Source organism: Patagioenas fasciata, chromosome 3, assembly GCF_037038585.1.
Source record: "Patagioenas fasciata isolate bPatFas1 chromosome 3, bPatFas1.hap1, whole genome shotgun sequence".
In the NCBI taxonomy this organism is placed as follows: Eukaryota; Metazoa; Chordata; class Aves; order Columbiformes; family Columbidae; genus Patagioenas; species Patagioenas fasciata.
The window spans coordinates 71,618,811-71,642,314 of record NC_092522.1 but is presented as its reverse complement, the minus strand read 5'-3'; the positions used below and the strand labels follow the sequence as shown (position 1 = coordinate 71,642,314).

Here is a 23,504-nt window from a genome sequence, read left to right as displayed (position 1 = left end):
AATCTGGTCAATTTATTTGAGTCTCTAGTACACTGTGGATTTGTATAGTCCAGTTCTATTTATCTATCCATCTGTCTCAAATACCTTATCTTTCAGCTACAGCAAATTAAATTATGGGGACACATAATATTTATCTTTATAATCTCATAATTTATCCATACGCTAAAACAAAGACAGATTTATTCTATGATACTCAATATTTGCATTATAAGTATGGCCCTATTAACAAGTTGTCAGGGGTAGGAGGGACAGATGTGTGCTACACATAGTAAATGAAACAGTTTTGAAAGCCTTGGAATTGATTTGTCAAATCAGGCTGAATTCAGAGATACTTTCAGCAGAAAAGCAAGGCTAGTGCTAATTCAGAGGCACAAAAATGTCTGTTCTAAAATCATTGTGATTTAATCTATGGCTGTCAGAGGTAGCATTTCATCATCACTGTGTCTTCTTCCATTCCTCTACTCCAACATGAATGTATAAATGAAGTGTATTTGGGAAAAACCACACAGTAGATCATCTTCTCCCATTCCTTATCAATACCTGCTGTAATAAGAGATATTTCCCAGAAATGCAGGTAAATTCATTTCACTGCTAATATCAGTTTTCCATAAAAATCAGAAAATATCAATTCATTTGGATTATCATTAGAGATAAATTATATACTAATAGTTTTTTTAATTTCAATATATTTTATTATTGTTCTTCCTTGTTCCTGAAGTTTTACATAGTTACATATTATTCATTATAAGAGCAATAACAGTTATAACACTTACTTCTTAAAAAGCCTTCAGCAGCAGCTCAGAGCCTTGAAAAGTCTGTGTATGTCACAACATGACAAAGTCACAGGACAGCTACCCCTGGCTGAGCCAGTCCCAACCCTCAGACTCCCTCCTCCAGACAACTGCTCCAGCCAGGGCCATTGTCGTGGCTCCACACCGAACTCACACCAGTTTATTCACGTTTTTCCTGTACTGGGAAGCCTGGGACTGGATGCAATATCTAGATAAGGCTTCATGAGAGCTGAATACAGTTAATCCTTTTAACTCCACTGACTGACTGAGCTCCTGCTCATGCAGTTCAGGATGCTGTTGGCCCTTGTGAAAGTACTAATAAATCAAATACCAAATTGGAAAGACTATTTTGTAGTACACATAATCATGAAATAATTTAATTTCAGTGTTCTTAAGCATGAACAAATCCTTTGTTTGGTCATTTCTCAGAGTTATTTATTCTTTTCAGGATTAAATTGACTAGGTACAATAATTGAAATGGACTTTATCAGTAGCAGTTTATAAAAATATCTAATTAAAAGCAAATTTTAGGATACAAGTTTGCCTGGGTCTTAATACTGTAAGAATCTTACTTATAATTTCAGCCACTTTCATCTGAGATTTCCATTCAAAGTATCTATTCCTCATAATTTGATACAATCTTTTAAAGTGAGGCTTATGGATGGAACTAGTTTGTAAATCTTGGGTCTTGGATTCATGGGCTTTGACAATTCACCAAGACACTTAACATTATTTTTAAAACTCTAGTGCCCTTGTATTTGTGGGTGGAGGACTGAAATTTCTTTGTAGTGTTTGCTTTTACTAAAACATTAATTTTGTCTTTAGATTTTTCCTATTAAAAACAATAAAAGATGGTGTTTACATATGGTTCCTGGAGGTACTTCAGAAGGTAAGAGTAAAATTACCTAAAGATTCATGCCTTTATCATGCTCTAGCTGGAGGCCAGACAGTATGTTTTCTTATAATTGTTCCTCTTATGTAGAAGATGTATTTTTGGGTTTAAATATGAAAACAGAAAATAGAAAAAAAAAATTGTCCTATGCTTCAGTAAGTGAATTAAAGACTGCATTATCAGATATACACATACACAAGGAACTTAGCTAATGACACCTGAATGCTTTTTTTCTGATGTCTTATAACTTCTTAACAATCATTTCTGCAACATTGATGTTCTTCTGTGTAAAACAGTGCACTTCTGCATAGATGAAACAGTACACAGGAGGCTGTTTTGATCAAGGCTGCAACTTCATTTGTGTTTGTAGGATACTGTACTTGAAAAGACCTTAACTGGGATCCCTTGCTAATGGATCTGAGTTCATTATTGCCTGGCCAGCATGCTGACACCCTAAAAATTTCGTTTTCATGCAACATGATTTATAGAGGAGTTGGGAAACTGTTCTAGGTACTCCAGGTGACCCTGATAAATACAGAACTGGAAAGCTAGCACTACAGGTGTAAAAAACTATAAAAATATAAAGACTATATGCAGAAATTAATATAATAGTGTCTGGGAGGATAAATGTATATACACAATTTTTAATAAGCTTCCTTCTTGCTTTCTCCTGACATTACTGAGCACAGCACTGGTGCATCAGAGAGATGCTCATCAAATTTTATGTAACCTGACCTTTACATAGGAGGCCTTCTTAGGCAAAAAATCTGCACATATCCCAGGAAGCTTTGTTCTTTACATGATCTCTGAAAACCAGTCCAAATCAGTTCCTTTGTGGATTTTTGGAAAGTGCCAGTTAGAGGATATTAAACAGTCTGAAGAAGAGTAGGTTCTTGAAATAGAGGCTTTTCTTATCTCTAATACACACCTGGCTCACTGTTAACTACAAGTTCCTAACTCGAATGGCACCCACTGGCCTATAAATTTGCTTTCTTCCTTGCCCAACACACTTCACGCCTTTTGCACCAAAGGAAGTTCACCAGCACTCTACTTTCTTGCACCTTTGCTACAAAAGAGATTTCTGGATAAGTCTGGGCAGAGGAATCTTATTATGAATGTGCATTTACAATATAGCCACACTAACATACAATGACACTACTTGTTAATGCTAGAGTATACATGAATTTTTGAACATTTGTTGTCTGTGCCAGTTGATCTTTGAGTGTTTCTATAACACAACAATGCTAACATGTAGTCAACAAATACACTGTATATTACATACATGTAGGTAAACAGACAAAAAAAAATAAAGTTACCCTTTGGTGCTGTTCGTTTTTCATGTCTCTCCGGTTTCTGTTTATGAATTTCTGAAAACAACACAATGCAGAGTTATCAATATTAAAATGATTTTCACAAACAACAAAATCAGATGCATTATTATAATACAAAATAACCAAGTGCTTTGTATATTATAACAGAACTAAGGCTTTATCATCTTCATATTCAGAATTATACAGGATAAATTTGTATTTGTATATACACAGACAAAATATATGAACAAAAATCATAACATTACATTACTTCAATAATTATTCTGTTTTTAATTGAGCAATAGAGCTACTTTTAAAGTCACGAATAGCTTTTGCTCATCTGTAAGAGCTATACAGTAACATGCGTTGGTCTTGAATCACAAAAACCCTTTATTTTACTAAACATTTTTCTTGCTTGCCAGGATTAGTATTTTATGTTTTCCAAATTACCTCTGGAAGAAAAAACTGTTCTTTTTACTACATTTTCTACATTTTTTAAAGCTCAAATCCTCAATTGGTAGCTCCAAGACAGAGCAAAATGTGGATTCAATGCTGTATGTAAATTACAGAGATGAAGTTTCTAGGTTAGAGATTGTTATCTCAAAGAATGACTCATTTTAATCATGCTGTACACCAACGCACTGAGAACTGTCATGTTAGAAGAGGAAGTAGTACAGTATTTCCTGCTCTTGCTGTGCCATCTCTTTAGAACAAAACTCCTCATCTGTGACACTGATATTAAATTACCATTATAGAACTCTGTTACTGATTTTTTCCTACTTTCCTTATTGTGGCAAAACCAGGATAATTACAAAAATGTAAAATGTTGAATTGGAGAAAGAGCAAACAAGAATTAAAGCAAGCTTGTATAACACTATTTGCGTAGAGTGGTAGAAATGTAAGGGTCATATATTATAGGTGCTCGATAAAGTAATTAAGACGATAGAGTGTCTGGTTTATGGTATTGTGCATACATTTCCTGCGGTAGAAAACTGGTATTAGTTGTTGAATCAAACACATCTTTGACAAAAGCACATGGAAATCTCACTAGACTATATGAGAGGTGCTTCTTTATGTTTTAGGGTTAGATTTAATATGCAGGGTCTAAACAACAAAAACACAGACCCTAGAATTAATCGAACAGAGAAGAAGTTACACATATAACATCTCAACTGTAAGGAGCTACTTTAGTGGCTATTGAAGACAACTAAAATCTTCCACTTATACCCTTAGTCATTTGCTCAGAATGTGACAGGATGCACATTGCCAAAAAGATACAGTAGAAAATGGTATTTTCCTTTCACAGTACTCTCATCTTTACACAGACCCTTGAAAATAAATACAGAACATTTTTATTGGAAAGTATTTGACATCTGAAATAACTGTGTCTGGTTTTTAAGAAACATAACTATTCTATGGCATCAGCCTATGTTATCTTCAGATAGAGAGAACATTATTTCACTGAGATAAAGGGTAATAAAGGCCAAAATAAGTATCACTGTTAGCCACTTATGTATGGCAGCATAACTAAGCTAGTTATATGATGCCATTAAGCTAAAAGATCTTTCTCTTTGGTTTTCATTTATTGTTCTATAAAACTCAAAGGTTGCGATTAGGAAGAAACGATGCCATATTGATTTACTGTATTTCAGCTGAATCTGGAGTATTTTTCTTTCTGCAGCTATGTGAGGATTTTTTATTTCTATCAAGTCATAGAGCCTAGTTGCTGGATTTTCAAACTTTTTCCATTTCTTCTGCTTAAAAGGATGCATAAACTAGTTTCAGAAGCATAAGTGGTAAGAATGGTGCAAGACAAGAAGAGTTGTAGGATTGCTCCCTGAATCTAAACACACCTGAGCAGTTCTCCATGCTGCTGCTCCAGATTGCCTCCAAACCCTGACTTAATGCAGTTAAAGAAAGCTGAGTCACTGCCTCTGCTTGGCAACATACAGTAGAGACATATCTCACCTGGCCCAGGAGATCATCCTACACACAGATACGAATAAGGCCCACTAAGTGATAAACCACATTCTTCAGGCAGAGTCATCTACACGAACACATATTCCTTGCTTGCTTTAGAATGCCTCAGCTCCATTGCATTCTGACCACCTATTATGTCTTGCTAGAGAACACAGGCCTCTTTTTATTGAAAAAATAAGTAAAATATAAACTTTTGTGATTAAAAAAAAAGGTTTTTAAAGTTACTGTGGTTTTAGGGAATTTCTTTTTGATAATTTGATTGCAAAATATGTATAGATCACTGCCTGGCCATCTCAGTTAGCCTCACACTATATCAGTAAAGTTTGCTTGACACAAATACTTCAGTAAGATACACAAAAAGATACTTTCTAAACAGCTACACTGAGATTCTTATCTAATGTGCTGCTGCAATTAGGCTAACACACATCACAAAAAACCCTACACATATTCCTCGAAGTGAAATACATCTTTATAATACTTAAGTGTGTGTATGTATGTTTTTATATATTGCAATGTGTGCCCTCATTAGAATCTCTTCACAAGCTCTCCATTGTATCTTGAACCATCATAAAAATTGCAGCCTGGAGCACATAAATTCTGACACATCACAACTTAAATTTTCCCAGCACAAATAAATGTAGTCTCTTTATATGTTGATCTTGATCAATTTACAAGACAGAAAACACTGACTCTTTGCTAATTCCAAAACATCTAAAATGAGGGAAACATATTAGGTTATTCGAGACTTTTCTTCTGTTCTGAGAGTTTTTATACTCTCTGCTTCATCTTTTATGACAAATAGCTTTAATTTTCCAGTAATCACATCGTATCTTATTGCTGAGTTGACAGGGTGGCTATAATATCATAGAAGACTTACATGGCCAGTTTAAAGCATGTAATTTATCTCTATCAATGTGACACATTGTTAATAAATCCTAAATATTATGAATTCGTATTTAGAAAAATGACAGAATCAAGAAGCAGCAAGGATAATCTTTGTCACCACGGCAACCATCCTGCATCTTTATGAGATGACAGCACAGTTTATTAAATTATTGTAAGGCAGTATGTACTTTAAAAGCTGTACTTCATTGCTTGTTTTCTTCGGTTATCAAGTAGACATGAAAAATCACCTTTCCTCTTGCCTTTCTTGGGTTTTGAATGGATAAATACTTTATTTCCTTAAATATGGATACTGCTTGACATCAGCTTCTGTAAACCTCAGGTCTTGTGCAGTTATACAGAACATGCAGGGTAATTATTTAAATAACTACAAGAAGGGAAGCTAGTAGTCTCCTCACTGACCATTTCAGCATGCTAAAAGGAGATATATTCAACTATATTGTTAGCAGGCCATTATATCTATCTACTGTTGACCCAAAGCAGGCCCTCACAGTCACCTGAGGATCAGTATCACAGGCAGCTTTACTGACAATCCCTGTTGAACATGCAGTTTCAGCACTAGCTTCCCCACCTCTCACCCAGCTAATCATCATTAACAGCAGTTTACAGCGTCTAAAAACAGCCCAGCACCAGCTGTACACTATGAAACCCCAGCTCCAGGAAGATCAGGGAGGGAGAAAGAAAATTAGTCCCCTGAATCCATGTGACCTAGTGGTGCAGCACTGTGCAGGTTTACATCAGCGTGAAATAAGAGGCACAGCTCCTCCCGGAAAAACACAAGATTCTCCTGGTTCCTGAAACAGGTTTCCCTTCTTTGTCTGCTCTCTTGTTTCTGATTTTGATTTTTTGTTACCACCCTTTTAACACAGTAAAATATATAGCATTATTCTTAGCTATTTTAATTGTATTGTATTGTGATTGCACCTATGTGCCTCGGCCCACATAACTTGCTCTAGTTACCACATGGATTCATAGCACGGTGTAATATCCCATCTCTGTAACACAGGTGTTTAAACTTCAAGAGGACTACCTTTCTTCTCTTAGTGGGAAAGCATAGCCCAGCATCTTGCTTCACGAGATGATGAAGTGCTGAGTAGGAATCTGGCATTGTTAAAACAGCTATTCAACCTCACCCTCTTATGAGTTTCCATCTTATGGATGAAATATGCCTTAAAAAAACCCCAAAACCAAAAAAATAATATCAATGATATGAGATGCCAAGTGAGGGAAAAAAGAAAGGATTATTGTCCCCATCTGGAACCCAAGAATGCTTTACTTAAGGTAAACCAGAAAATCAGGAAAACAATTGAGAATTTAACTCCAATCACTGACAATCAATATTATCTCCTCATGCTTAAAGCCTTCCTGTTTCTACTTAAAAACTGTAGTGAGGATGTGACGCAGGTTTGATGTATCTACTGTTTTAAAGGTATAATTGAACAGATGGAATTTCACTTGAAATGATAGTACATTGTACTTTATAAGCAAATTTTACCGGTTGGTCATCTTCTTCATAATCTCCTACTGCTAACAACAATATACACCTTCGGTGCCTTGACATTCTTTCTCTTACAAAGAGGAAAATGAATCCTATTCAGAGTCCTTGTGAACCAGAGGTTAATAATTTGCCATTGAGCAGTCAAAATCCTTACAGCTATTACCAGCAATTTAATGGGGCTACATCCTTGCTAGTTTATCAGGACTAATTGGCAGCAGGCAGCTGATTATCCTGAAGAGTTGGTAGAGATAGATACTGAGGGCAAGGCAAGAGTGAGTGGTGTTAAGAGCTTCAGAAGATGAGAGGGATGTCATTTTTAATGTGTTTCTAGATGCTGTCTGTATGAAGAACTGTAGTCAACCCTCTTGCTGCTGGTATCCTCAGGAGAAATTTGCAATAGTGCAGTTGATGTCTATTTTTAATTTAGATAGTACCAGCTGGTGAGGGTGACAGTTATCCTTGTGGGGCTAGAAGGGGAGTAGAGGAATTTGTGCATTAAAGAAACTTCCAGCTAACTACTAATAAATCATGTAGCTATACTCTAGAGAAAAAAAAAATTGCAACAAGAAAAAACGCAGTGGGGGTGGGGTAAGTGAAGAATAGGAAATATTTCATTGGGGATTCAAATTGGTGTATTATGCTTCTATCCAGGAACCAAAGACAGTGTAATAAAAGGCTTTAAGTACTAACATCCAGTGTTGGAAAGTCCGAGTGTCACATAAGACTAATTCAGGTGACTTCCCTCTGACCTTGCTAGTAGCAGTCTTATCCCCATTGTTTTCTTAGATCTTGCCCTTTTCTGAGGATTCATAGTAATTCAGGTTGGGGTACAGAACAACTTTTCCTGCAGTCAGGTGTCTAAGATCTTTCTTGAATGAGGAGATAAATTGCTTCTTACTAGTGAAAATGTTGAATCGTTTGTGCACTTATCCAGTTTGTGAGATACCAGGCCATAGTGACTTTGAAGTATGGTTTCAAAATTGTGTATCTATCTCTTTGGAAATCACAAGTACAATTTAGAGTGAGAATGAAGGTGTTTTTTTTTTTTTTCCTCTTTCATATTTTTCAGAATTATACAGCATCTCTTTCATTTGTTGTATAAGACTACTTTGGACAAAGGTCACAAAAGAGAATTTCTCATTCTTCTTGGTGAACGGCCTCTGCTCTGGTGTATATTTACCCAAACCAACATATTTTTCTAAACTAAACATTTCGGTGAAGTGCTTTTGATTAGTCCTAAATGTATTCAGCAAAGCTCAGCTACTTCACCTCAGTTGCCTTTATTCCCTCAACCTGATACTTTGTTTGGCATCACTAAACAGCTGTTAGAGATACAGAGAACATGACCCTCAAATATTTCTGAACAATCTACCTATCTTGAGTAGCATACAGCAAGCAAGTAGACTTCATGTTTTCCCAAAAATATAGGGATCTAACATGACCTTGCAGGTAAATGTTAAGCATTATTTATAATGCTGAAACAGGACAAAAATAAATAGATTATTAGATTCCAGTTCAAGTGATACTCAATTGTTTCCACACTATTGTAATTTCACTGGACTATAATAGGAATTCACTGTAGGTGACCTGCTGACAACTCCATCATCTTGCTGAGGAGTGTCCCTAAGGATGAAGAATTAGCTGTAAACATGGCAGCTGTTACATAGATCTCTTAAGATTTGTCTCTTTGAGATAAATCCAAAAGTTGTACTACATCCTCCACAAAAATAAAGAAAATGATTTTGGCAAATTCCAGCTTGAAAATATCAATTTACTGAAGCAAATGGAATTTAACACAATGCACAACCATTTTTCATCTCTCTTCTTTCTAAAGCCCAGCTGATTTTATGTTTTGGGTTTACTTTTCCCTCTGGTAAGGTTTCCATTTGCAGCAGAAAAGCAATATCTTCTCTTTTCAAGGGAAGGAGGTTACTAGTAATTATCTCTGACTATCCGGTAAGCTGCACTGGCTTCGTTCAGGAAGCCGTTGTGCAGGTTGGTTTAGATGAAGGAATTTTAATGACTGGGGTTTTGAAAGAATTAAAAGGGGAAGAGACTAAAAGATCTTCAGCCCTAAAGATTTTTTTTTTTTAAGTATGTAAATGTATTAAGACTGTGTTGGGTGGGGGGTGTGGGGGTGTGTATTTGTTTGTGGTTTGTTTTGCTTTATGTTTTTTTTGTTTTCATTTCCAGACTGCAGTTCTGTAGCTTGGTTCTGAAATGTAAAAGGATGCTAATTACACTTAGATTAAAACAAAATAATAACCACAAAAAATCCTAACCTCAATGAATAACAGATAGAGCCATGTGATCAAAAACAGGTTTTTCTTTTTTTTGTTTTTCATGGAAAGTAAAATTGTCTTGACATGTTTCTCTCTATGGATTCCAGCCAGCAAAAATGTTATTGGACCAGTTTTAAATGACGTTTTTCACAATTAATTTTATCAGAGTCTCTATTTAATTGAATGTAATTTTATGCAGGCAAGATGCTGACAAAAAATATAGATCTCTAAGTAGAGCAAAATGATATTCAGTAATATATAGAAAACTCTAGTCTTGATTAGTATCAAAGAAATCTTTTCCCATATATATGTATCCTATTTTTTGTTTGTTTGGTTTCGGTTCTGGTTTTTTTTTTTTGTTTGTTTGTTTGGTTGGTTGGTTGTTTTTTTGTTTTCGTCTTATTTATTTATTTATTAATGAAAGGAGGAAAAAATAGACTTCTCTGCTCAGATTTAAAAAACATCAGCTCTCCACATCCCACCTTAATGTATTACTCTGCAAATATATATTCCTATAAATTCAGTCACTATAGATACAATTGATTCTCTAGGGACCTTGCACGCGGGACGTACAGTTTCTGTGGGTCGTGAGCATCGGGCCCCACTTGCTATATCTCCTCCGGGCACAACAGTCACTGTTGGAGGGGGGGTTGAGTTCTCTCGGGAACATGCAGGACCCCCAATTCTGCTGTTGTGAGTTTAACTGAGTATTGGATGAGCCCTTCAATTACCAGGTCAGGCGTTTGTCCTGTCTCAGGCACAGCAGCATCCCAGCCAGGAGGGCATCTGCCCAACACTCCCCTCTTCTTTTAGGGTGAGAACCTGCCCAGTAGTCTACTGCTGGGGCACAAATGGAGATGTCCACCAAGGTAAGATGGATAACCTCACTTAAGGTTTCCCTGATTTAAGAAGGTAGCTTAAACAGCTGCAAACCTTTGTGCTGCTATACTTCTGCCCAGGATTCTTACTAGCCTTCGGCTCAAAGTTCTCTCTATGTTTTAAAAGACAGACGGCAAGTTTGAATTAAAATGTTTCAACTCGAAACTCAATTACTGTTCTTCAATAGGCAAAAGAACTATAAATGAACATCTCTATTCCCTAGTGGTATGCAGTTTTGTTTCATCTGGATAATGTGGAAAATATTTCTTTACATTATAAAATGCTATTTTATAGTGGATATGCTATTACTGTATTGATCAGAGTAAGTAAAACAGGATGAGATTGTTAAAAGAATATTAATAACAGAAATGGATGGCACAAAAATGCAAAAAATGCATTTCTGGAAAAGCAGTTTGACATCTGAGAATTGTGATTGATTATCAATGATTATCATCATCTAATAGACGATGTACTTTACACAAAGATACACAAAATGCTTTGTAGTAAAATGTAGCCTAGGCAAACAGCGAAAGCCTTTTAGAGACATCTATAATAGCAACTCATACACAGAAAAGTGAACATTACCATATGGCAGCATAAAAGAAACTGAATTCAGAAGGCATTACCAGTACACATAGAGATATACTTCAGGGATGAATGGAAATGCATAATTGATTTCTAAGACACGCATGTAACCACCACACAAGCAACTCAGTTTTCAGGTTGCATCTATGGTACTCTGAATTTCTTTCCTCTAGTTCATTTCCAATTGTTTTGTTCAAAACTGTTTTCTGAACTTGAATATCACCTCCAGAAAACCCACTTATTTTCTTTATTTTTCCAGATTTGTTACTATATAACAAAAGGACTTCTAAATGATATAAGATGATGTTCTAATTTCAGTATTTTGCCCAGAAATAACTAGTTGCCATGTCAGCTAACAATGTGAATTTTCCAGTTATTCTTCTGATATAAATTAAAGTAATAACAAATTATTATTTATATTGTAACTTATAGTTATTTTAAACTTTAGAAAACCCTTATAGTATAGGATTTCAAATGCTAGTATCTTAATAGGCACTTGGTAGCATTTTAAACCACCTAAGGTATTCTGGTAGTCATCAGGTATTCTGTAAGGGTGCACGTCTCCTGTCCTGTGTCATTTCTGCCCGTCCCATGCTATACCTGAGATAACATGTATCTCAAATAGCACTAGTCAGCTATGTTTATTCACCTGAATCCTACCCAGTCTATTTGTACTGCAGAACAAGGTAGTTGCTTGACAATACTTAGTTAAAAGTAAAACTTCCTAACATGTATAGGACTTTAAGATTATAGATGAGTGTGACTAATTGACATGTAATTAATCATGTGGAAATTTGGGAAAGAAAAATGTCTTCTTGAAAATTTTGTTATAAAACCAAACTGATTCCAGCAACTTGCTGCCAGGGTTGTTATGCTCCCAAATGCTAATGTACATACTGTCTGTATCCTTGGGTTCACAGAAAGCCATAGGTGGATTACAGTCATGCAAGAACTCTGTCCTTGCGGAATTCAGTGACATCATGGCTCCACGAGTCCCTGAATGCGGCAAAGGTCTAGGGTATAGATAACTGTTCCGGGGAACTATCACTATATTTTTAAGAGTTCTTGTGTCCTTCCTGAGGCATTTGCACTGGTCACTTTTGGGCAGCAATAAGCACTTTCGTCTCATCCACTGGGTCAGCTGACTTTTGGTCTGATCACATATAACCATTCTCATGTGCTTAATAGAGACAAACAATCTGATACACATTATAAATTGCAGAACTAAATCCTTAAATATTTGTCAGCACGTTTTCCCCTACCCTGTCTGAATAACCAAATCAGTTATTTTCAAGCTTATACGGACTATAATATCAAAACTGCTTTCAAATAGCAAATCCCCTACTTGTCTTTTCTAAGCAGGCTGTTCCTACCTCTCCTCTTTCACAGGCAAAGCTGTTGTAGATGTTTGCTTGATCACCCTTAAAAGGAGATGTAGGAATATTATCTGGTCTGAGAACTTTTCCTTTTGCGAGAATTATGTTTATTGTTGTTAGTGCAGATTAATACCCATATCTGAACAAACAAATAGTCTGTGTTAAATAATTCTGATTGTCTTAACCTTGGGGTGAAGAGGGGGTTAATGGCAGTGTCTGGAGTCAGATCTGGGGGAACTGCACCTTGGTCAGAGATGCTGAGGGTAAGTCAATGAAACCAACTGTGCTCTTGGAAGTCACCACAGCTTTTAAGAAGAGCATGGCATGTATGTCTTCAGTATATTAATAACCAGCCTAATATCAGGCAACAATATTCTCATACAAACTGCAAACAGAAGGACTGGGTGCTTTGCTGAAAGGTTTATTTGTAATTAACAAAATTTATTTCAACCTCTAACAGAAATTTATGTTGTTTTTGGCTTCTTGTTTTAATCTTTTTAAATGACATTTTTGTAAAAAAAATAATAGGATCATTTTATATAACTACTGTATACACCTTTCTATCTCATACATAGGGTAACTTGCAGAAATTTAGAGATTCATCTCTACCTCAAGAAAATCAAGTTTATTTTGATTGTTGATATAAAATAATCATGCCAATAAAAGCCTATTTGGTAATACAGAGATGGTTAACAGCATCAAGATGATGCTTTATTTCTTACCCAGATTTCTAAGTTCACTGTATTTATTTAAATGAAAATTACTTAGATAGTGAGTTACTTTTGTGTGTGTATGAGAGAGAGCACAAGAGAGAGCAAGAGAAAAAGATGGACAGAACAAGGATTTAATCTAAACCCAAATGTAAAATCAAGGAAGGATATTTTTAAAAACAATTTCCTAAACTTCAAAGTATAGAGTAAAAAACCAAATAATTCTGACCTTAGAATCTTTTTCAAGGGTTTCCAATGACTTACTCCTAAGACCACATACCAGATTCATGTTTCTGAGCCAGAATGCATCAGCTGTTTTGAAGCAGAAGATGCTACTTTAGCATACAAAAAGCATGGCTATGTGTACATGGCTTGTCAAGGGCACCCTGGATAGCTAACTGAGAAAACCATGTTCAGATTTTAAATTTTCAGTTACTCATACATAAACTGGCATGAAGTTCCAGAACAGTTTAATAATGACATTTTAGGCCATGGATGACAATACTGAAGTGTCTCCACTTGTTTATATTTTACAGATCGTTATTTCAAATTCTGTGCACCAGGTTTCTCAATTCTTTTCCAAACTCATAACTGATGTTGGTAATGTCCACCAAAAATACTAAATATCTCTCTTTTTCTGTAGCAATAATTTCTAGTAAAAAGGACCAAAATATGAGAAAACAGATATCTGTCAAATAATTGAATTCGTCTCTAAAGGTTAAACTAACCATGAAAAAATGAACAAGGTTATCAGTCATAACCATTGTTCTAGAAAGAGATCAAGACAAAAACATCTCAAGTCTGCAAGAAACAGTTATCAGTTTTTTCAACATCTTTTGTGAAAATTCTCTGCAGTTTTAGCATGTTAAGAATATGCATTTTTAAAGACTGCAAAGTTCAGTGCAGAATAGTCTTTCACTACCTCTACCAAAGAACCTTTTTTAAAAATTATTTTTCTGGACAATATCAAACATTCACTCTTTTCCAATTATTAAAGATAAATATTTGTGATAAGACTTGGACTGGCAAAAGTAATTGAATAACAAAGACATTTGAGAGGTCTTTACATCCTTTCTAAAGGATTCTGAAACTCATAATTAGTCCTGTTGCATGTGCAAGCCCATTGTCATTACTTGTACTTTTATTATCTTTTCTTTCAATTTCCATCTCTAGGAAGGTGATCTTCGATTTCTTTGGGTTTGTAATAATCATTATGCTTTTCTTCTTTCATCATTACAATGTCCTTACGACTCCCCTTGAACTTTTTCCAGTATGTAATTGTATTATGGAACCAGAAAACTTCTTGTTCTTTTCAGCTACTCTAATCCATTATAAAGTAAATTTGGTGCTAACATTTTAACATCTTAAAAAACTGCTAGTAAATAAAACAAAAGAGTGAAGGCCTGTCCATACACCAAAAAAAGGTATGGACATTTTTCAAAAGCTCTCAGCCTATTCAGAAATACCACAATAACTGTGGGTTACATCCAACAAAAGTGCTTATGAAGTCAGGCACAGTAACCACAATGCACATTTTCAGAGTGAAATTTGAGATAGGTTTCCTGTAAATAGGTGCAAAAAGTCAAACTGCTCATCTTCTAGAGACAGCAGTAACATACTGCACAATCTGTCAGGTCAGGTTTTTTTTGTTTAGGATGTTCAAATACCACAGGCACAAGAACCAGTTAAAAAAAGATCATTCACAAAGCTATAGACAGCAATGCTGTGCAGAGTGGAAGGGACTTTAATACAGAAACAGTCCTTTATGCAAAAATAGAGAATGCTCCAGAACCTAAAAATTTCGTTCTCATTTTGTGGATCTAACTGCTAACATTTTGATACCCCAAAACTCTTAAAGTAAATTTTTACAGCTCATCTTCCTTTGAGCCCAGTCCTAACAGCAATCACATGGGAAAAAATCACAGGTATAATGTACTGTTTTGTTTAAGAAAACTTTTCTTCTGGATCTCTTGTTTCTGGACCATAGCCACAACACATCAGTTAGGAAAAGCTGCTCAAAGAGATTTGTCCTCAGAGGAGTAGATTGTGATGTTTGTGAGAGCGGTACCTCCACAAGCTCATCTGAGCTCTTGCCTATTCTCCCAGGGCTTTGCCGCCTGTGTTCATGAGCTTTAACCCTGGGAGTGAATTTCACTGTGCTTAAGCAGAAAAGCTGTTGACTAGACTTCATCACAGAGCTCTCAGAAAACTTTGATATCAGCTTAAACTCCAGCAATTCAGCTCCTTGATGTTTACACAATTTTAAGCGAAGTCTGCAAAGAGAGACTCTAACAGCTCAAAGGAGCTCACAGCTGCCTGTCACTGAGCAGACATGCACAGTACTCTGCACTGGCATTTCTAAGGGACTGGTGGCTTAAGTCCACATATATTGTATTTCTGTAACCTGGAAAAAGAGGTGACAAAATCAAGTATAATCAAGGTTAGATCCTAGCTGCCAGGATGAAATGGAGACCTCCAGTCATCTGGAGATGACAACAAGTTATTTGAAGATGTTGCTATGTGAAAGCTTACAGATGTACCCAGAAAAGGCCTTAGACCACTTTCTTCATCAGGCCTAGTCAAGAAACAGCTTTTTGCAGGGAGACAAGGATAAGATGCCTTATGCTCTGAAAAACAGAGGGGAATATCTTGAGCACACATCCAGAAAATGGAAAAGCCTACTCAAAATCTGTTTTACTGCATAGACAGATGAACTATGTTTGAATTTGGGACTTTTCACATGCGAGTTATCCTGTAAGATACCAGCTCCAGAGGACTTGCCAGCTCTTTGTTCAAGTCCTTCACACAACAGATAGAAGACTTTCTCAGGCATTGATCTCCAGAGCAGGGTTGTGAGCTTTGAATACTGAGGACAACATTAAAAGCTGGCAGTTAGATACTCAGTTCCTTTGATGGAAGAGTTTTAGGTCCAAACAGTCATCTCAGTACTTCCAACTGACTTATTTAAGCAACTCCCAACTTATTTTGATGGCTTCTCTGAATTCTGTTTCTACAGCCTAGTGTCCCAATGTAAAATGTAAGGCAGGAGTATATCACTGATTTCCAAAGGCGGCACTACAATGCTGAGCATGGTCTTGTCCATAAAGCTTTTATGAATTAAGCCTCCCCAGCAGTGAAGTGTTTCCACAGTATTCCCAGCCTAGTCAACTATGACTTCCACCCACGTACCCAGCACTCCTGCCAACAACATGCTACAGCTTCAGAGCCTTCTCATCCACTATAAATTTAACAATCCATTTCTCTCTTTGGGAGAAGAGACAGAGCAATGCTGAACCTTTTGCAATTCTTACTGATTGAGTAAAGACATGAAATGTTTTCCTACACTGTCTATAAGTTTTCTTCAATCCTAACATAAAGGATCATCCATAGAAAGATGAATGGTCATGGTCTTCAAGACTATTAATATCTTGGATACCCTATTGAGACTAACAAAATGTGTCATTAAATAGAATCCTGATCCAGTTCCAATTATCTTCAGAGAAAACTGGATTGTAATCTCAGCACCAGCTGGGGTGATAGATTCTTCAATACAGGCACTTACCTATAGAGAATGTGATGGATACCAAATTCAAATCACATAGAGGTGCTTACACATCTTGTTATCATTAAGCTGTGCTCAATTTGGAGAAAAAAAGACATCCTAGTTTTGAAAAGCTTTACATCCTATCACCAATATCTCAAGTCTTCTAATACATTTTCATTTTGATTTAATAGGAGTTGAACTTAAGTTTTATATTTCAGCATAACAATTTTAATATCTGGAAAGGTTTATATTGCAAATTGTATTTGTTCCACTTGGCTTCTTTAAAAATTCAATGCTAACAAAGTAGGTTTTTTTTTAAAGATTCAGAACTTGTACTTATTCCAGTGTTCTGTGTTAACACAAAGCAAAATGCTTTTATGACACCTGACCATTATTTCTCAGTGAACATTTTATATTCTTATTTCTTAATATTATTTATATCCAGACAAACACATAACTCATATTGGTATTAATAGAAGTCCAGCATACAGGGCAAAGGTACAGATAATATTTCTGTAATTCTACTGGGGTTTTTTATGAATATTTGTGAGATTTTCTGGATAATAATGAAACAGTTAAGAATTCTCACAGATCAATTTACAATACAAGTACTATTACTCGAGTTTCTTATATAATGAGTTTGTTCAAGGACAACTTACAAGGTTAGTAGACTGACATGTTACTAATGACAGAATCTATATCACATCTTAAAATCTATATCTAGTACTTAAAATGGTTGAAAAATATTGCCCTCTATAGTAAGGCAACTGACCAACCTTTTTTCAGGGAGGGTTCCACTTCACCTAAACCAAAAGAAAGGAAGAAACATCAGAGAAGAGATAGCATAATTTTTAAAAATCACATTTTTTTGTTACATTGAATCATTTTCATTCAAACAAAACAAAACGAAACAAACTATTATTTACATGCTAAACAGCAAGCACTCTATTCTGACATTTTTGATTTTTCATAACATCTCTCTCTTACCATAGAGGATTTCCTCAGTCTAGGGTAGATAAATTCAATGTGCAGTAGTAGCCAAGGAAACGTCCACATCTCTGTGCTTCTTAATGTTAACTTGTGACTACAATTTACAATTTGCTTGATTTTATGCATGTTTCCATGTTTTAAGAAGAGGCCTGGTGGTTACATTTTAACTCCAAATAATAAAATGTATATGTGGGCTAGCAAGGTTGCAAATCTAGCAACCTTTCCAGTGAAATCCAAGGTAAAAAATAAGCAATTTCAGCAGAACTATGAGCAGTATGATTGCTGTAGTGTGTTATTCCACTGCCTTGCAGGACATGGAATTGAAAGGATTTAGCCTCAACAACTGTGGCGAGTGTGCAGCCTTAGCTGCACTGACTGCAGTGCACAATTGTCAGGGACTGCACATGCACTTTTTATGATATAATGCCGCAAGTTGTCTACTGCCTTTTCACACTCTTGGAAGTTATTAATGTAATTCCACTTGGACTAAAGGCTGGGAGGACTGAGGTTTACAAACACTTCTCAGTGAGCATTCAGATCTTGAATTTTTGTATGTCAGATATTTTATGATCTTTCTTACTTATATCAACACTTATCCAGTCAAGTATTTGAAAACTTGCAGTTCCTTGGGAGCTATGAAAAGGTAAAAATGAACACTTCTCAAATTTTAGCAAGTTCTCCATATTTCACCTTTTCTGTTTCCCAGTCATATGAGAGACTGGCTTTTTGTTGGTTATAAATCACATCTCAGAATAGGATGCCCATTTCACAGACTCACACGTAGCAACCGGTCTGTACTCATATATGACTCTGATACAAAAGCTCATGCACAAATCCAAAATTTATTAATATCTCAAGGTTATGAACAAACAGGTAGAAGTCAGTTTCAGTACAGGTTGCTTTTTAATTATATTCTGGTATAACCAAATAGAATACAAAATAAACTACTGTGAAATGAAGATGTCACTCCTGCTTTCATGGCTTGTCAAAATGGTCAATATAATGTGACATGATGATCCACTACTGCTCTGCTTATACCAGGACACTACTTTTCTTTTATGACAGAAAGATACTTATTTCCAAGATTATCAGTTTACTTCCATTAATCAGATAATATTGGATAAGGAATGCTACTATAATGACAGAAATAAAATTTACAGTAAACAGAATGATATGCAATATGCCATTTGAAAGTCCCTTAGTTCAGCCAAAATGCTATTTTTTAATTCTTTTTGTGTATGTGTGTGTGTGTGTTTCAACACATTGTCTTGTCATTGACATATCAAATAAAAAAGGCCTAAGTTTTCTGGTCTCTCTTGTATATTTACCAGGGTTCTTTAGATTCTCGCTGATTAAAAGAAAATAGTTATTAGCATTCTATGAAGCAATATCCTGATGCATATTTTGCTTGTGGCTTTGAAGTCTTGTATAAATTAGTGCTCTTTACTTCAAGATGTACTAATGGTAATATTTAATTCTGACAGCTTTTCTGTAATGGTACATTAAACACGAGATGAAAGCTAACAAAGAGACCAATTTACTGATTGGAATAGCCAGTAGATGCTTTATTAGCAACAACATTCACTTTTCATTTTGTTTGACCTTCTTGTCTGTGAGGTTAAAAGCTGAGTAAGCCAACATAATGCATGTAAAACAGCAGTTAGAGCAGTTACAGAAGTCTTTGCTTTATAAATACCTTCATCACTGTCATCATCATCACTCCATACAATGTCAGACAGAAAAGAAATAAAGCCATAAAGCCAATCAGTGGATTCTTCCAGTGTCTGATGGATGATTCTCAGTGGTTCTGTGCTGAGCTTGTTAACAGATCTTCCTGAGTGCAGAGTTCAAGACAAAAGTGTTAAAAAAAAATACTCCTTCAGTGATTAAAGTTAATCTTCATTTTATACAGGACTAATTATGCTACCTCCTTTAAAAGAAACAAAGATTGTGAATGTGAATTTTTATTATTCAAGGGTTTGAGGACAGCTCTCCTTCCTGTGCAAGACTGGTATAAACCATATCCTACTATTCTTGCTGTTCACAGAGTGATTAGGAACTCAGTGGATAATTTGGTCTGAGTTCTGCCTCTTCTTCTTAGGCTTGGTTGGGTAAAGGATAAATATAGATTTGATTCTACCTAATATTCAACCTTTTAGATAATCTCTTCCTTTCAGACCACGTATTATTTATTAATTTGTTTGTTTCTTTGTTTATTTATCTTCCCGTGGCCCATGTCCTCTGTCTCTTGATGAGTATTTAGGATTCACTACTGTCTGTGTCCCGCTCCTCATGTCACATCTCCCCTTGAGCCCCTTCCTTTAAACAAGTCCTGGCTGAGGAATTTGCTGAGCCCTGGCTTAACCACACAGACAGGTTGTATCATTGCCATGGGGCACATGTAAAGGATGGGAAGGAGAAAGCAACATATGCTTTAGACAGAATAAACCTGAGTCCGAAATGAAGGGGAACACGAAGTCCAAATTGTGACACAGAGACAGCTACTTTCAAGCATTTAGTCTTGTGTATCTGGTTCTTCTCTCACAACTTTTCTAGAGTTTCTTTCACATATACTTATGCACATCTGGATACTTAACTAATTCTCATCTTAGTGCTTCTGTAGGCAAGGAAGACAGCAAACAAGGAAGCTGTGCAGTTTTAATACGCTCCACCTTCCTGGGACCTCTGATGGAAGCGAGGCCCCTGCTCCCCATTTTATCCACACCGAGGGAGGGCAACCATCCATGGGTAATACAAGTGTCCCCTGAAAGGCTTTTCCAATTGTGATTTCATCAGATTTCTCCCTGCCGTGTTTGTGCTCACACAGTATTTCAGAGGAACTTCCCAACCTCTGACAGGGTACTTCTTCTAAAATGCCCAGTCAGAGGTTGGAAGCAGAACTATATAAATCTGTACCAAACACTTCTTGGGAAGAGAGACAACTCTCATTCAGGCTGTTACTGTCCACTGTACTTGAAATGGCAGGCTGGATGATTGCCCTATCTCTGTGAAGGTTTTCCACAAAAGCAGACAATTGAAGGTAGATCACAAATATGATTTGAGTTGTTGGTCTAGTCTTGTTCCTAGGAGTTTCAGTAGAAATATATACATTGAATTTAACAGTTATCAAGATGGGGACCATATCTCTGTTTACCGCTGTCTTTCTGTATGCAAATATTTTAGCAGGAAGTTAAACACAAGACTCTTCAGAACTGCTTCTGGTTGCAGTGTTCTGACTAATAAGCCAAATTTTAGCAGCAATCAGAAGCAGTCTCACATGGACTTGCAGGCTACAAAGACAGGCAAAATGCAGGCTTGAAGCAACATCTTTGACAGCAGCACTATGAACAGTTATTTTCTAAAAGTGGTGTAATGAAATATAAAGGTAACTTTAATTGAAATATAAATGTACCACTAAATAATTAATTTTATTTCTAATTATTTAATTAATTAATCTGAAAAAGAAAATACCTGGCTGATTTGTTATTATTTTGCATCAGCTTATTGATAATGTAGACCAATTAAATATTTTGGTTAATGTTTCTTTGAAGATTGTATTATATAAAAATGATACTGAACAAACAGGCATATCAATTAAATTAATCATGTGCATGTTGAAATGACATGATTGCAAAGAAATATGCATGATGTCTTCATTTAGTATACTGTTGTGTGCATTGTTGTATTCAGAAACACTGAGCAGTATAACAGGGAATATTTACTTTGCTGATCATTTATTTATTTGCACTGTCCTCATACATTGAGATGTAGAGATTTTATTTTTTCACCTGATTTGCCACAAATGCTCTACTCAAGTGTTTACCAGGAGAATGAATACTTACATTTAGACTATTAACAAGTAAATCTGTAACCTGCCCACCGATGTCATTTGCGCTTTATTACAATTTAGAGGTGCTAAGGAGTCCATGTGGATCAATAGAATGGACATGGCCAGAGAGGTTTTAGCACAACCGAGGTTTTGATTCACAAGCAGGGATGGTTTAACTTCAGACAGCTGCCTTGATTTCCGCTCTGGCTATCCACCTACCCTTTACCCGTTGATTGCTTAGGGGTGGCTCAGTTGCTTTTACAGCCACAGGCTTTTACAGCCGCAGGGACTACAGCTGTAAACTAAACAAGAATTGGTGTCAATTTATTTTAATATACCAGTCTATCAACTAGCAGTTTAAGAACTGCTTCACAGGTAGCAGAGCTGTCCCCCTGGGCAGGCAAGGGAAATGCTCAGAGAAGTGCAAGATCAAGAGCAGAGGAAATTATTCCAACCACCGCCAGGCAAGCCATCTTTGCTGATTAATCAGAGCTCTCAATATCATATCCTGGTCTTTAATTCATAACATCTTCAGAGCAAGCTATAAAAAGGGATTATAAATTTTAAGTGTCCAGAGGCTAAATTCCTCAGTCACATCTACACTAACAGGCCCAAGTTGCAAATCCTGTTTAACATAACAAGTTTAGAAAAACCAGTTTGGGACTATGTAAAGGATACTTTATTGATATTTGCAAAATTAAGTTTTGTATACAAGCAGATACTGTGAGATGCATTTGTGGTCTTATGCAGGTGACACAGACCTGGAAAGTTGTCTCCTTGTGCATAGGTCTATTCCAATTTTGTTGTATTTCCTACACTTTAAAAACGTAGTGCTAACAGTAATAACGTGTCCTAAAATGCTTAAGAACACTGCACAAGGTAATGTTGAAGTGAAAATTTATACTGATCAAACCCATGCTTTTAGGTCTCCCCACAACTTTGACAATGCAGATTCTTTCCCTAGTAGAAGAAAACACACAAGAAATGAAAGAAATAAAGCAATTGAGAGGGTAACAACTAGAGAGAAAGGTGCCATGTGCCCACATGCATGCAAAGGAAGAAAACCATTTCCAGAGGGTTTACATACTCTTGCTTCAAACATGAAGCTGAGAGAATGCAGATTTTCATGAAAAATTTTACATACTCTTGCTTCAAACATGAAGCTGAGAGAATGCAGATTTTCATGAAAAATTTTACATACTCTTGCTTCAAACATGAAGCTGAGAGAATGCAGATTTTCATGAAAAAGTTTGAACTTGATATTTTGATATAATTTAAATTTTTTTAATTTCAGACTGAATTAGCTGTCCTCTGCCCACCTTTTATTTTCTTGGCAGACCTTAGAATACAAATTATTTTAAAATTAAGCTCACAATATACTTCTTTTGCTAACTTATGTTATATAGTACATAATTTGTAACTAATCTATAACTATAAACTATAATTAATATTTGATACATCACGTATCATACATCATATATCATGCTAGTATTAGCAGGGGCAGGATCTTGAATTTAAACTGTAAAGAGGCTGATGAACACAGAGTATTTCTCAGATAGATACAGGCTATAAATTCTACCTTTTGCTGAACTTGTAAACAGGGATTGAGCCAATTGTTCCTGTTAGACAATGTAGTAGAAAAACAGTGACTGTTGAAGGAGGAAGGAGGGTGGAGGAAGGAGGGGAAAGGAAGTGAATGGTTACTCAGTAGGTTAAGCTCAGGAGTGAAATACGAAATATGCAATTAATATTGAATACTTCTTGTTGACAGTATGCAATTTCATTTAATCACATCTTAAATTCAGATCATCCTGTCTAGTCAAATGTACATGAAAGCCAGGTGTTGAATCCCTGGTGATTTCTAGACTCCCTCAAAAGTCAATGCAAGAAGATATACTGTGACCTTCAGAGAGCAAGTCTGTTGCCCTCCTCTGA

General features: G+C 35.9%; 1 protein-coding gene across 4 annotated transcripts in view; it reads right to left on the bottom strand.

Annotated features, from left to right (window-relative positions):
• TRDN (triadin) overlaps window positions 1-23,504 on the bottom strand; it is a 221,109-nt gene that overhangs the window by 159,227 nt on the left and 38,378 nt on the right. For all 4 annotated transcript variants that reach the window (XM_071806589.1, XM_071806590.1, XM_071806591.1 and 1 more), the window contains 3 exons: window positions 19,437-19,574; window positions 17,527-17,553; window positions 3,000-3,050 (listed from right to left, as the gene is read on the bottom strand). In XM_071806589.1, coding sequence (XP_071662690.1) covers window positions 3,000-3,050; window positions 17,527-17,553; window positions 19,437-19,574 — 216 coding nt within the window. The remainder of the gene's footprint in view (window positions 1-2,999; window positions 3,051-17,526; window positions 17,554-19,436; window positions 19,575-23,504) is intronic.